This window comes from Corvus hawaiiensis, chromosome 3, assembly GCF_020740725.1.
Source record: "Corvus hawaiiensis isolate bCorHaw1 chromosome 3, bCorHaw1.pri.cur, whole genome shotgun sequence".
Classification (NCBI taxonomy): domain Eukaryota; kingdom Metazoa; phylum Chordata; class Aves; order Passeriformes; family Corvidae; genus Corvus; species Corvus hawaiiensis.
In genome coordinates, this window is record NC_063215.1 from 533,815 (window position 1) to 548,191 (window position 14,377).

Below are 14,377 nucleotides of genomic sequence, written 5' to 3' on the forward strand. Positions count from 1 at the left end.
GGGAGCTGTGCTCTGGGTGGGCGGCTGTGTACGGGGGCCGGGGGTCTCAGGCCGTGGCCGCCGCAGGGAGCCGGGCCCGTCCCTTACCGGCTGTGAGCGCCTGCGCCGCCCCGGGCCGCCGCGCCAGCACCCGCCCGCAGCCCCTCCACAGCGCCGCCATGGCCCCGCGCGTCGCGGCGCGGCGCGGTGACGCGTGTCGCGGCGCGATGCCGTGTCGCGACCGAGAGCGTTTATTGGTCAGTAGCGGCCCAGCACCGTGGCCAGCAGCGCCATCCGTATGTACATCCCGTTCTCCGCCTGCCGGAAGTACGCGGCGCGCGGGTCCGAGTCCACCTCCACGCTGCGGAATGACGTCATCAGCGGGCACCGGCCCCGGGCCCACCCGCGGCCCTCAGTCCTCCCGGGAGCTCCGGCACCCCCCGGGGCCCTCCGGATGCCCCCTGGAACCACTGACCCACGTGGGAGTCTTGACACCCCCCCGGGACCCCTGACCCACCGCACAATGGAGCCTGTCCCCCCCAAACCCAGCAATCGCAGCCCCCATCACTCTGAGCTCCCCCCACCCTGCCCACCACATTGCAGCCCTCCTGCCCCGGCCCCACTGCCGCCTTCCCCGACACCCCCAGCACGCTGCAGCTTCCATGCCCCTGCCACCCTCCCCAGCAACACCACGGCCACAGCTCCCCCAGAGCCCTCCTACAGCCCCCGTGCCCTGAGAACCCCCACTTCTGCCCCGTATATTTCATACCCCGTTCTCCCAGACACCTCCCCTGATACTCCCTCCAACCCCCCCCCCAGTACCCTGCAGCCCCCCTGCCTCTGTTCCCCCCCTCCCCACCTGATCTCGTTGACACGGGGCAGGGGGTGCATCACCACCATCCTCTCCTTGGCCCGGGTCATGATGTGGGGTGTGAGGATGAACTGCCCGAAGCACTGAGGGGACACACAGAGCCCTGAGCTGAGGCAGGGGAGTCCCCATGCCCCTTCAGGGCAGCAGGACCTAGGTTCCCCTCACTCACAGCCTCATACTCCTCAGCCCGTTGGAAGCGTTCCTTCTGGATGCGGGTCATGTAGAGCACATCTGTGTCCGGCAGCGCTTCCTCGATGCTCCCAAACTCCTCCTGGGGCAGCACCATAAGGTTGGGGGGGAGGGTCTCAGGGCTGGGGACTGTGTGAGGGCCAGCCCCCCACCCTGCTCCTCACCTGCTGGATGCCCCTGGAGGCCACAAAGCTGGTGATGTCAGGGGGCATGCGGAGCCCAGGAGGGGTCACATAGCGCAGGTTGACGCGGTACTGGGTGAGCAGGCGGGCCAGGGAGTGCACCGTGCGCCCGTGCTTCAGGTCACCCACCATGGTGATCTGGGGAGAGTGGTCAGCCCAGCCTGTGCATGGCCCCTCAGGGCCTAGACAGGGCCCCTTGGACCCCCAGTCATGCCCTCTGGCCCCTGCACCTCACCGTCATCCCATTGACTGTGCCCAGCTCCTCGCGGATGGTGAAGATATCCAGCAGCGCCTGCGTAGGGTGTTCCCCCACCCCGTCTCCGGCGTTGATCACCGGCTTGCGGCAGTGCCTGGCGGCCAGCTGGGAGCACCAGCAAGGCAGGGCAGGTGAGCGCAGGCAGGACATGATTCCCACCAATCCCTGCCCAGCTGGGGACCACATCCCTGCCCCATAGCACAGGTCACCATCCCTGCCATTGGGGCAGAGTCCCCAGTGTCTCCAGAAAAGGATACAGCTTCCCTCAGCCCCTCTCACCTCAACCGCACCAGGCTGGGGGTGCCGCAGCACCAGCACGTCAGCGTAGCAGCACATGGTCTGCACAGAGTCAGCCAGCGACTCGCCCTTCTGCACTGAGGAGGTGGCCTCGGAGAAGGACAGGACAGAGCCACCCAGCCGGCTCATGGCTGCTGCAAAGGAGCTGCTGGTCCGCGTGCTCACCTCATAGAACATGGTCGCCATCACCTTCCCCTGCAGGGCCGGGCTGTCACCTCGGGAAGCCCTGGTATCCCCGCCTGGTACCGGGCTCCCTCGGGGTGCCCAGGGGACAGGTATCCACCCTGTGCACGGCTCACCTTGAGGATGTCCAGGCTGCGCTCCTTCTGCACCAGCATGCGCAGGGTGTGTGCCACGTTGAACAGGTGGGACAACTGCGGGGACAGGTGGCGCGGGAGGCACCAGGGCTCAGCCGGGGCGCAGGAAGCACCACAGCACCCACAGCCCCCGCACCTGCCCGGACAGGCACCTGCTCCTTGGAGAACTGCCGGACAGAGAGGACGTGCTGCCCGACAAGGGGGTGCAGCAGTGGGGAAGTCTGGAAGTGGGTGGCACGCTGAGGGGAGGCCTGGCGTGGGACAGGGCCCAGTGGGTAGAAGTGGCTGTCCTGCACCACCGCCGTATCTGTGGCACCGAGAGCAGCTGGTCAGTCCGTGGGGGTGCCCTGAGGAGCCCAGCCACCAGCCACGGACCCCGGATCCCCACTGTGGGCCCCTGCTGCACTCACCTAGCTCTGCTGCTTTCCTGCTGACCTTCTCACAAGTGTCCTCAGCTGGGTGGGAGAGGGGAGCAGTGGTGTTAGGGGTTGTGGGGATCGGTGGCACCCTGGGCCCTGGTCTCCTCCCAGTGTGCTGCCAGTGTGGCACAGCCCTCCTGGCACTTGGCAACATCATGTGAAATCAAGATGGGCCTGATGCCAGGGTGATGGTCAACCAGAGATAGGCAGTCCAAGCCCCACACTGCGCTGCGACCCTCTCCCTGCGTGCCCCGCAATTCCCAACTGGCCACCCCCAAATCACAGTGGCAGGCGAGGGGTCCCCAAGGTGCCGCGCAGGCTGGGGCAGGAGGGGAGCGGGCAGCACGGCTGTGCCCTGTCCTACAGCGCCCAGTCCTGGTGCTGGTGGCCAGCAGGGGCCCATGGTGGGCAGCACAGGCAGCCTGGGGCCCACACGGCACCTGGGGGAGGGGATGCACTCATGGGCTGCAGTTAGTGCCTTTAGTGAGTCCCTCCCCGACATTACCGGTGCCTCGGGCGCCCGGGCGGTGCACGGCTCCCAGCCTCCGGAATGCTGAACGGGACACAAGGGCCGGCATCAGCGGGGCTGCCCAGCCACGCTCCTAGACCCAGCCCCGGGCAGCGTGCCCACTGCCCGCCCACTGCACCGGCCACCCCCCTACCTGGCAGCCCGGGGTCAGAGGCTCGGTGGATGCGGGGCGGGAGGTGGAAGCGGGCGTCACCTGCAGGGCCGGGCCGGCGGGGGCTGGGGGCTCGTCCACGCAGAACATCACCAGCCACGTGCCGGGACGGCTCAGGGGTCTGCAACGAGAGACCAAGCTGGAGCTAGGGCGGAGAGGGACCCCCTGCCATCTCAATGCACACCAGTACCTTCACACTCTCCTTGGTGGGGGCCCCGTGTGGCAGCAGTGCAGCTCCCGAGGACCACTTCTTCACATCCTGCCCATAGCCAGGGGGCACCAGCACCTGCAGCCATGGCAGAGATGGGCTTGGGGAAATGGGGTCAGTGCTGGGGGACCCCCTCTGTGATGGGGGACACCCTCGATACAGGACTAAAAGGACCCAGGACCTTACCTGCCCATCAATGTAGGCAACCTCCCCACGCAGGACTACTCTCCGCACCGTCCCCTTCACCTTCATGCCCTCAAAGGGTGTCCAATGGGCCTTGGAGAAGACTGTGCTGCTGGGGATGATCCATTCGTGCTCCAGGTCCACCTGCCAGGACAGTGGGTCAGAGACAGAAGGGTGGAGGCTGGACCTGGGGCGGGTGGGCAAGGACCCACCTCCACATAGGTGTCCTCCTGCGCTGGTAGCCCAAAGATCTTGCGAGGGTTCTCATAGAGGCGCTGGACGATGTCCTCCACACTGAGTCGCCCCTCAGAGACGGCCGTCAGCAACAGCGGCAGCATCGTCTCCAGGCCAGGGTACCCGGGGGGCGGCTCCTGCCCCTGCTTCTCCGCCAGCGTGTGGGGTGCTGCAGGATAGGGCTGGTCACCGGAGGCTGTCCCTGCCCCTTTCCCTGCTCCATGGCCACCATTCCCTGGGACTTACCGTGGTCAGTGGCGAAGCAGTCGATGATGTCCATGTTTTCCCAGAGCGCCTCCACGTCCTGGCGGGTGCCCAGCGCTGGCCGCACGGCTGCACGGCCCTTCCCAAGGCGCCCCAGGTCATCCTGGCTCAGGAAAAGGTGGTGCGGGGCCACCTCGCACGTCACCGGGATCCCCCTCTGCTTGGCCGCCTTGATGAGGATGATCTGGGGCAGCCGTGGTTAGGGGAGAACCCACAGGACCACACGCTCCATCTCTGGAACCCAGAGTTCACCCTGCTCACCTCCTCCCTGCGGGCCACGTGACAGATGTGGACAGGACGCTGGTACAGCTGGGCCACCATCAGCACGGCAGCCACCGTCTGCCGCTCTGCATGTGCCACGATGGGGAGGTGCCGCGGCCACTGCTCCAAGTGCTAGGGGAAATGGGGCTGGTGGGCACCGGTGCCGGGAGCGGATCTGCCCTGTGCCAGCCCCTGCGCTCCTGCTCACCTCCATCCACAGGGACACGTCGTCCATCCGCAGGCTGGAGAAGGTGTCGTTCAGGTACATCTTGAGCCCAGCGGCTGCCCCAGCCAGGGGGCCCAGAGTGCCAGCATTGTCCAAGGAAGCCCCCAGGAAGAGAGCGAAGTCACAGCGGGCCCCAGCCTCAGCCAGCTGCAGGACAAGAGGCAGTGGGTGCTGTGGTGGGACCAGTCCCACCACCGGCAGCAAGCCCACCATGGACAATGAGCCACCGTGGCTGGCACGGCAGCACCCAGGGAGAGGATGTGAGCATCAGGCTGGCAGCAGCCCCTCACCTTCTGTGCCAAGGCGAAAGTGGTGGCATCAGTGACAGCAGGGCTGGTGTTGGGCATGGCACACACCATAGTGACACCCCCAGCCAGGGCGGCTGCTGTGCCCGATGCAAAGTCCTCCTTGTGGGTGCCACCCGGCTCACGCAGGTGGACGTGGACATCGATCAGGCCTGGGGAGTGTCAGTGTCAGCACTGGCAGCTGCTGGCCACAGGGGCTACGAGGGACGAGGGCCATCCCACCAGTGCAGCACAGAAACATCTCTCTCCACAGTGCCTGTGGATGTGCCCAGCCCGACTCCCAGCACTGTCCCAGTTCCACGCTGTCCCCCTGGCAGCACCCACCTGGCAGACGGATGAGTTTCTGGGATGTCATGCAGTCCACATGCATCTTCAGTGGCGGGGCTGCCCCAATCTGGCCCAGCGCCTGCAGAAACAGCAGCCATGAGGCAGGACCATATGTCAGGAGCAGGGCCAGGGTGATGATGCCTGTCCGAGCTGCACCCCAAAAACAGTGACGCCCTGCACAGTGACACCCACACACAGCGCCTGCCCCACAGCACCCACAACAGGACTTCCACAACCCCGCTTTGCTCCCTTTCCTTGCACCCATGGTCCCCACATGCCCCAGCCCACCTCTACAAAAAGCTTTGTGCACTTGATGTCGATGATGAGGGGCACAGAGTAGTCGACAGCCAGGCGCCGGGTGCGGTACCCCTTGGTGACAAAGGAGGAGAGCCGGCGGCCCCCCGAGTTGCGCATAGAGAGGTTAATGACCATCTCAAAGTGGTTCTCAGCCAGGTAATCCAGGATGCTGCGCTGGGTCTCCCGGGCACCAGCCTCGCTACCATCTGCGTCCTCGAAGTGCCAGTCCACAGCCTTCACCTGCAGGCAGTGACCATGTCAGGGCCCTGCAACACCCTGGGCTGGCCCTGGCCCCACAGGCCCCCAGCCCTGACCTTGATGCCGTGCTCGGTGTAGAAGTCAGCAGTGCCGAGGCTGGCGTAGAGGTTGTAGCCGAGGCTCTCCAGCGTCCGCACTGTGGGCAGCAGCTCACTCTTGTTCTGAAAGGAACCAGGGCCCGGTCAGAGGGCAGAGAGGGAACCCCAGCCTCCCAGCACATTTACCCCACATACCTTGTAGCTGCCAATGGTCAGCAGGATGTTCTTCTTGGGAATCTTGAAGCCGGTGCTGAGCATGGCCTTCAGGTACGCCTCGCAGCGGTTCTCCCCAAAGCAGGCAACCTCGCCTGTGCTGGTCATCTCCACACCCAGCACCACATCAGCACCCGCCAGGCGTGAGAAGGAGAACTGGGGCACCTGGGGGCAAGGGGACATTCAGGGGCTGCCTGGCCTTGCACCCCAGCCTGGCCCTGTGGCCCCCACTCACCTTGACACCAACGATGCCTGTGCCTGTCATCAGCCCCACGGGCTCCACATCCTCACCCATGATCACCTGGCTGGCCAGAGCCACCAAGTCCACGCCCAGGGTCTTGGAGACAAAGGGGAAGGAGCGGGAGACACGGACATTGCACTCTATCACCTTCAGCTGGTCATCCTAGGAGAGAGGGGACAGAATGAGGCAGGGCTGAGGATGTGGGGTGCTCTCCCACTGGCACTGTGCAGTCCCCAGCCCCAGGTACCTTGGCGATGAGCTGCAGGTTGAAGGGCCCCGTGACCTGCAGCTCCTGCCCAATAGCGTGGACAATGGCCTTGATGCGCTCCAGAGTCTTGGGGGTGATGTCCTGCGGGGGGGTCACCAGTGTGGCATCACCTGAGTGCACCCCAGCATTCTCCACGTGCTCCGAGATGGCAATGGCCACCACCACACCGTCACAGGCCACCGCATCCACGTCAATCTCCTAGGAGCAGGAACATGGTCACAGCCTGTCCCTGAGGTGGGGGCAGGGGCTTTCAGGGGGCATCCTGGGGCTGGAGCAGCCTCCTGGATGGACCTTGGCCTCCTGGATGAACTTGGAAATCACAACAGGCTGCTCCTTGGACACAGCCACGGCGTTGCTCAGGAACTTCTCCAAATCGCTGTCCGAGTATGCCACGTTCATGGCAGCACCGCTCAGCACGTAGGAAGGGCGCACGACACAGGGGTACCCCACCTTGCAGCAGAAGTGCTTGGCTGACTGCGGGAGAGATGGAACCTCAGCACACACACGGAGGGAGAGCCACCCTGAGGCAGCCCTCTCCTGTTTGCTGGGCCCACCTCCATGTTGGAGAGCTCCTTCCAGAGGGGCTGGCTGATGCCAATGGAGTCGAGCAGGCGGGAGAACTTGAAGCGGTTCTCAGCTGAGTCTATGGCCTCCGGGGAGGTGCCCAGGATGCGGCACTGCTGCCGGTGCAGGGCCATGGCAATGTTATTGGGCAGCTGCCCGCCCATGGACAGGATCACGCCCTCAGGATTCTCCAACTCGTAGATGTCCATCACCACCTGCAGCACAGTGCGGGGCAGGGGGGCGGCTGGGACCGAGCCATGGCAGCCCTCACCCAGCCCTGCAGCTGTCAGGGCCCCAGCCCCCTCACCTCGAAGGAAATCTCGTCAAAGTAGAGGCGATCACACATGTCGTAATCAGTGCTCACTGTCTCAGGGTTGTAGTTCACCATGATCGTCTTGAAGCCCATCTATTGGGGGGTGGGACAAGGTGAGCCCAGAGCCCCCAACCCCTACCCAGCCTCATCCGCTGACCAGGGACACCCAGCCCTCGCTCCACAGGGTGCTGGGGCCCATCTGACCTTGCGGAGCTCCTGGATGCAGCCAACGGCACACCAGTCGAACTCGACGCTGCTGCCAATGCGGTAGACGCCGGAGCCAATGACCATGACATGAGGCTCACGGAAGGCCAGGTCGTGCTCAGAGCCGTTGTAGGTCAGGTACAGGTAGTTGGTTTGGGCTGGCCACTCTGCTGCCACCGTGTCGATCTGCTTCACCACCGGCAGAATCTTCAGGTCGCGTCGCATCTTCCGCACGGCCAGCTCGGTGCTGCGCAGAGCTGGGTGAGCGCCAGGACTGAGGCAGGGAGCAAAACAGGGCCTCCCCTTCCCCATCTCACCTGAGCACGGCCAGGGCCACCTGCTTATCGGAGAAACCGAGCTGCTTGGCGCGCTTGAGCACGGCGGGCGGCATGGTGCCCTGCTCACCACGGTACGACTCCAGCAGCACCGCGTGGTCCGTGATGTTCTTCATCTTGTGCAGGAACCAGCGGTCAATCTTGGTCAGCTCATAGAGCCGCTCGATGGAGTACCCGGCCCGCAGGGCTGCCGCCAGCACGAAGATTCGCTTGTCCGTTGGCGTCTCCAGCTCCTGCCAGGCCAGGAGTTGAGTGTGGCCAAGGGAGGCAGGTGGCCACCTCTCCCCCCAGAACAGCACAGCCAGCACAGACACCCAGACCCCAGTGCTCACCATGTCCGAGACCGGCTTCACAGTGTGATCGAAGCCCACACAGTTCTCGTCTACCATCCTCAGAGCCTTCTGGAATGCCTCCTCAAAGTTCCTCCCAACGGCCATGACCTCTCCTGCAGAAGGTGAGGTGAGCAGGCAGATCCCGTGCCTACCACGTGCCCAGCAGTGCTGCCCCCCTGCACTCACCCACGCTCTTCATGGAGCTGCCGATCTTAGTGCTGACACGCAGGAACTTGCTGAGGTCCCAGCGCGGGATCTTCACCACGCAGTAGTCCAGGCTGGGCTCAAAGCTGGCTGTGGTGGAGTTGGTGACAGAGTTCCTGAAGAGGTGACAGGCGTCAGCAGCTGGAGCCATCCCCTCAAGGCAGCACCTTGTCCCGCACTGTGGTGGAACCTTACCTGAGGAGGGGTAGGGGGATGCCCAGGGCAAGTTTGGCAGCCACATAGGCCAGCGGGTAACCAGTGGCCTTGCTGGCCAGGGCCGAGCTGCGGGAGAGCCGGGCGTTCACCTCAATGATGTAGTACTGTGGGCAGCGGGCAGGCAGGGTCAGTGGGTGCCATGCAACAGGCCAAGCCGCTGACACGGCCAGACCTACTGCATCCCAGAAACGCTGCAGCGCCAGGGGGGCTGGTGCGGCACAGCCTCGTGGGACAGCATGGGGCAGGACCCAGATCCCCCCCGGGCAGGGCTAGCCAGGGATCAGGAGTGGGAGCTGGAAGTACCTGCTCTGACTCAGGGTTGAGGGCAAACTGGATGTTGCACTCGCCCACGATGCCCAGGTGCTGCACCACCTTGATGGCTGTGCGCCTCAGCATGAAGTACTCAGTGTCATTGAGGGTCTGACTGGGCGCCACCACGATGGACTCACCCGTGTGGATCCCCAGCGGGTCCAGGTTCTCCATATTGCACACCTGGCAGTAGCGGGGTCACTTCAGGCTTGAGGTTCCCCACTGCTCCATGTGCTGTCCATGGTGGGCTCCTCCCAGTTCCCACCACATCCTCCCCTGCCCAGCCAGGACTGGAATACACAGCATGTTCCACTGGGTGGACAGCTGGGGTAAACACCACAGCACAGGGGTGCAGGGCTCTGGTTCACAGGGTGCAGCTCCCAATGGCACACAGCAGCTGTGCCAGCACCATGGAAGGCACTGGGGAGCCCTCCCTGTGGACAAGGTGCACTGGGAGCCTCCAGCCCCCAGCACTTGCCCCACATCTATCCCTCTGAAGCAGCCCGGAGGCCTCCCTCCATCCCATACCGTGACACAGTTGTTGTAGGCATCTCGCACCACCTCATACTCAATCTCCTTCCAGCCTTTCAGGGACTTGTCTACCAGCACCTGGGACGTGTGGGTGAAGGCCTGGCTCACCAGAGCCACCAGCTCCTCCCGGCTGTTGGCAAAGCCGGAGCCCAGCCCCCCAAGGGCGTAGGCAGAGCGCACCAGCACCGGGTACCCCAACCGCTCAGCTGCCGCCTGCGCCTGCAAGGAGCAATGGGGCCATGGTGGGAACAGGAAGGACGGGACCCTGCCCTGCCCCACAGACCCCCAGACCACCCCAGACCTGCTCCAGGGAGGCAGCAGCCTCGCTGGGTGCCACGTGCTCCCCGATCTCCTCCATCTTCTCGACGAAGACCTTGCGATCCTCTGTCATCTCAATGGAGGCAACGGGGGTGCCCAGCACCCGCACGTGGTAACGCTCCAGAACACCCGCCTTGGTCAGCTCCACGCCACAGTTGAGGGCTGTCTGCCCCCCGAAGGTCAGCAGCACCCCATCGGGCCGCTCGTTCCGGATCACCTGGGGGGCACAGGGCGGTGGGACACAAACCATGGTGGGTCCTGTGTTTTCCAGCTGCCACTTCACCTGTGCTGCCCCACCCAGCTGTACATGCACCAGGCTCTAGGCCATCCCCCAGCCCAGCCCCACACTCATCCCGCAACTCTGCCATCCCTGCATCCCCAAATCGCCCCCTCCCAGCCAGCATCCCGGGGCGCTCACCTGGGTGACGTACTCAGGGGTGATGGGCAGGAAGTACACCTTGTCTGCCAGTCCCTTGGAGGTCTGGACTGTGGCGATGTTGGGGTTGATCAGCACTGTCTGGATGTTCTCCTCCTTCAGTGCTTTGATGGCCTTATGAGGAGCAGAGGGATCACAGCTGGTGGCCCCGGGCCCCTGCCACCCTCCTGTGGCCCCTACCGCCCCCATGCCCTGGGGTGGGCACTCACCTGTGACCCTGAGTAGTCAAACTCGCCCGCCTGCCCAATGGAAAGGCCACCGGAGCCCAGGATCAGCACCTTGCGGGGTCGGGCTGCATCCAAGTGCCCCGCTGACACCTTGGTGTAGCTCAGCCACTCCTGCAGGCGCTCCCGCACTGGGGGGATGTGGCACGCTGGGGACAGGGCACCCCCGTGCACAGCCCCATCCCACAGCCCTTGGCCCATGGTGCCGGCTGTCCCTCACACTCTCACCCACCTGTCCGGGCGCTGCCACGCCCGTCCCGCAGGTCCTGCGCCACCTCCACAAAGACATCAAAGAGACACTCCAGGTCCGTGGGGCCAGCGCAGTGCTCGGGGTGAAACTGGACACTGTGGAGGGGGTCAGGCAGGGCACATCCCTATGACCTGCCATGCCACAGCCCCCCAGCCCCAGGCCCCCTGCTGTAGCCCCACGCACACCTGAAGAAGGGCTTGTGCTGGTGGATGAGGCCCTCGTTGGAGCCGTCGTTGGCATTGGTGAAGAGCGGGAGCCAGCCGGGCGGGAGGCTGCCCGCCTCCACTGCGAAGCCGTGGTTCTGCGCCGTGATGAAGCAGCGCTGCGTGTCCTCGTGCAGGCAGGGCTGGTTATGCCCGCGGTTCCCGTACCTGGGTGGTGGGACAGCTGTCAGGCAGCCCCAGCAGCCAGGACCCCTGCAGTGACTCCGGACCCTCACTCACTTCATCTTGTAGGTACGGGCACCAAGGGCCAGGGCAAGCAGCTGGTGTCCCAGGCAGATCCCAAAAATGGGCTTGGGCTGGGGTGCATCCAGCACCTGGCATAGGCTGGACACTGTCTCCTGGCAGAGCTGTGGGTCCCCAGGGCCATTGCTGATGAACAGCCCGTCAAAGTCTGTGTCAAGAGAGCAGCAGGATCAGAGTGGGGCCCCCCAGCCCCCTGACATCACCGTAGGGCCCCCAAGGTCCCCACAGGGTCACAGCAGGCACTCCTGGCTACCAGCAAACACCTGCAGCTTGCCCGACACCCCAGCAGGGTTGCAACCAAGGTGTTCTGACCCCACAACCGCCATTCAAGTGGCAGCAAGGCCCTCCCAGTCCCCCATGGCCCCTCCCACACAGAGCCACACCAATACCACAGTCTAGAGTCCCCCATGCCAATCACAGCAAGGCATCCCGAGCCCATGGCCCTGCTCTTGTGGTGCCACACTGAAGGCCCCAAGCCCCAAAGCCCCCAGGAATGATGACACCAAGGCTCCCCACTCCACGGCATTGAGCAGGACACAGGTGCCTGCTGTCCCCAGCACCACCCACGCAGACAGTCCCTATGCCAGACCCCAGCCCCCCTTGGTGGGAGCCCAGATTGTCCCAACCACTGCCATCTCACCTGCAGGGTCCAGCGGGTGGTCCCAGGGCACCACAGTGACAGTCGCCCCCCGCCTGCACAGGCACCGTATTTGGTTGTTCTTCAGGCCGCAGTCAAGGGCCGTGACACGCAGGGACCCGCCCGGGTTGAACACGCGTGGCACCTGCGGGAGGGGAAGTGGATCACCCGGCCTCCTGCTGGGGCCAGCCTCCCGAAGTGAGGGGCTCCACAGCCCCCTCTGCTGCCCCCAGCCCCGCTCAGATCCCCCACCACACCTTCAGTGACACCTCCTGCACCAGGTGCTTCTTGTTGGGGTCCTCAAAGGAGAGGCTCCCCTCAGGGGTCCCATCCGGCACCAGCTTCCCCAGCAGCGTCCCCTGCTCACGGATCTTCTTAGTCAGCGCCCGGGTGTCCACCCCTGCAAACAGGCTGTGAGACACAATCCCACGGTCCCGGCCCACCCCAGCAGGACCCCGCGCCATGGCAGCAGCACCACCCCCAAATGCCAACACAGGTCAAACCCCCGGCAGGCAAATTTCAACACAGAGATGGGTTTGGTTCAGAACTCGCAGATCCACAGCCCCCACCCCCCACCCTACTCAGCTGCCTCCCCAGTCCCACCTTCTAGCCCAGGGATGTTCTGCTCCTTCAGCCACTGGTCCAGGGAGTGGGATGCACTCCAGTGGCTGGGGGTCTCTGAGCACTCGCCCACCACCAGCGCGGCCACATGGATCTTGCTGGACTCAAACCACTGGGGGGACAGAGGGTAAGCAGGGCAAGGCAGAGGGTCACCAGGCCCTCTGGAATATGGACCCCATTCCCATAGCACAGGACCAGCCCTCCCACTGCTGGGCTGTCACTACCCCTACCTTGTCCCACACCTATCACAGCAAGGCTGAGCCTTAGTCCAACAAAGTCCCCAGATCAGGGAGCTCCAGGATGGGGTGCCCAGGCCCCCACAGTGCTGCTGGACTGCAGCCCACTGCCCACGTGTCAACACAGCCCATGCCGCGGGACCCCTTAGCTTGGCACAGCTGCAGCACAAACCAAGCCGATGGGAAAGCACCACTCCCTCCTCCCACAGCCTCGCCAGCGAGGTCCAGACATGCCAGTATGTCCTGTCCCATGGGATCAGGGCTCTGGTTCCCGGAAGCACAGGCCACAGCAGAGACCCACACACCACAGGCCCGGAGAGGGCTGCTAACAGCAAGACCCCCCGCGGCTGGCGTGGGGAGGCCGGCACAGCACGGCCGCAGCAGGGCTGGACTCTGCCCTGGGACGGGGCAGTGTGGAGGCCAAGGGGCTGGGAGGGGGCTGGGGCCTCGAGCAGCCCCTCTGCCCAGCCCCAGCCCTGCCTTGTCCCAGGGCCTCAAGACTCCCACCTTGCAACAGAGCCCTGGTGAGGAGATACACAGCCCCACACCCCATGTGCTGCGAGGGCACCCCAATCCCAGTGCACTGGGGTCTCCCCCTGCCCAGCCCCAGTCCTCACCAAGTCAGAGCATGCTGGGCCCCACTGCGGCTCTGGGCTCTGCAGCACCGGAGTCAAACCTCTGCCTGCCACCATGTGCCGCTCACTGCCTGCCCTGGCACCCTGCACCGTCCCGCCCTGGCACCTCGTGCCATCCATCCCGGCCTGGCACCGTGCAGCGTCCCGTTCTGCCACGCGCCACAGCGACACCATGACGGGATACGCGGCCCCTCGCTCACCCTGCTGAGGCCGAAGGCGTCGGGCTCGTCCCGGGGCACTCCGTAGTTACCGACTAGCGGGTAGGTAAGCACCAGGATCTGTGCCTTGTAGGAGGGGTCGGTGAGGGCCTCGGGGTACCCCACCATGCCAGTCTGGAACACTGCAGGGGAGCGGGATGGGGGTGATGGGGGGGCCAGCCCCGGCCCTGCGTCCCGCCGGGGGGCACCGAGCCGAGCACAACCGGACCGACCCCAACCCCGCGCCCCAGACAGGCCCCACGGAGGGCCCCGAGCTGAGGGAGTCCGCGGACTAGGCCGGATCCCCCGTTCCCCGTCCTTCCCGCGCCGTCGCCTGTCTCGGGCCGCCCCACGACATCCCGGCCCCCCGGCCGCACTCACCGACTTCTCCGGCGGCGGCGGCCCCGACGGCCCCGAAGGGGCGGCCGGGCAGCACCGACCCGTCCTGCAACACCAGTCGGGCCATGGCGTCGCCACGTGCGCTCCGGGGACTCCGCGGCGGCGACCGAGCGGGGTGCGCACCGCCCGGCTGTAGCGGCGGCGGGAGGATCCGGGGCGGGGCCGCGCCGGGACCGCCCCCGGAGCGGGGCAGCGGCACCTGGTGCACCGGCAAGGGGGCTCCGCGGGGCTACAGCGGGCGCGGAGGAGAGCATCAGCCCCGGGCCTGACCGCCAATTCGCGGGACACGGCCGAAGATGCTCGTGCAGGCGAGCACGGGACCACGGCCGGAGTCAGGGCGGCCTGCAGTGTGGACGCGGAGATCTGGGACCTAAACTGCTATAAGTGATGCGAAACGCGAAAAAAGCCAGACTTGGCACAGCTAGCACTTACCACT

At 65.3% G+C, this 14,377-nt stretch overlaps 1 protein-coding gene across 3 annotated transcripts; it reads right to left on the reverse strand.

The window, feature by feature from the left end:
• Window positions 1-214: 214 nt before the first annotated feature.
• CAD (carbamoyl-phosphate synthetase 2, aspartate transcarbamylase, and dihydroorotase) lies at window positions 215-14,089 on the reverse strand. 3 transcript variants are annotated; one of them, XM_048297598.1, is made up of 45 exons: window positions 13,924-14,088; window positions 13,546-13,685; window positions 12,457-12,586; window positions 12,111-12,253; window positions 11,857-11,998; window positions 11,193-11,364; window positions 10,935-11,120; window positions 10,732-10,844; window positions 10,485-10,630; window positions 10,258-10,389; window positions 9,823-10,056; window positions 9,519-9,740; window positions 8,985-9,173; window positions 8,661-8,785; window positions 8,448-8,581; window positions 8,262-8,374; window positions 7,912-8,162; window positions 7,595-7,841; window positions 7,385-7,483; window positions 7,068-7,292; window positions 6,805-6,987; window positions 6,493-6,711; window positions 6,240-6,407; window positions 5,987-6,169; window positions 5,810-5,914; window positions 5,487-5,735; window positions 5,196-5,277; window positions 4,857-5,023; window positions 4,549-4,713; window positions 4,341-4,472; window positions 4,062-4,263; window positions 3,794-3,984; window positions 3,585-3,725; window positions 3,381-3,476; window positions 3,173-3,311; window positions 3,016-3,063; window positions 2,502-2,546; window positions 2,244-2,398; window positions 2,074-2,148; window positions 1,757-1,969; window positions 1,457-1,582; window positions 1,204-1,359; window positions 1,020-1,121; window positions 839-933; window positions 215-340 (listed from the first exon to the last, which is right to left on the reverse strand). In XM_048297598.1, the coding sequence occupies exons 1-45, from the start codon at window positions 14,006-14,008 to the stop codon at window positions 238-240; spliced, it is 6,768 nt and encodes a 2,255-aa protein (XP_048153555.1). In that variant the 5' UTR covers window positions 14,009-14,088; the 3' UTR covers window positions 215-237. The 3 variants fall into 3 exon arrangements, with proteins under 3 accessions (XP_048153555.1, XP_048153554.1, XP_048153556.1); XM_048297597.1 differs by having other exon boundaries at window positions 7,912-8,374; window positions 13,924-14,089; XM_048297599.1 differs by lacking the exon at window positions 3,016-3,063.
• Between the last annotated feature and the right edge of the window lie 288 nt (window positions 14,090-14,377).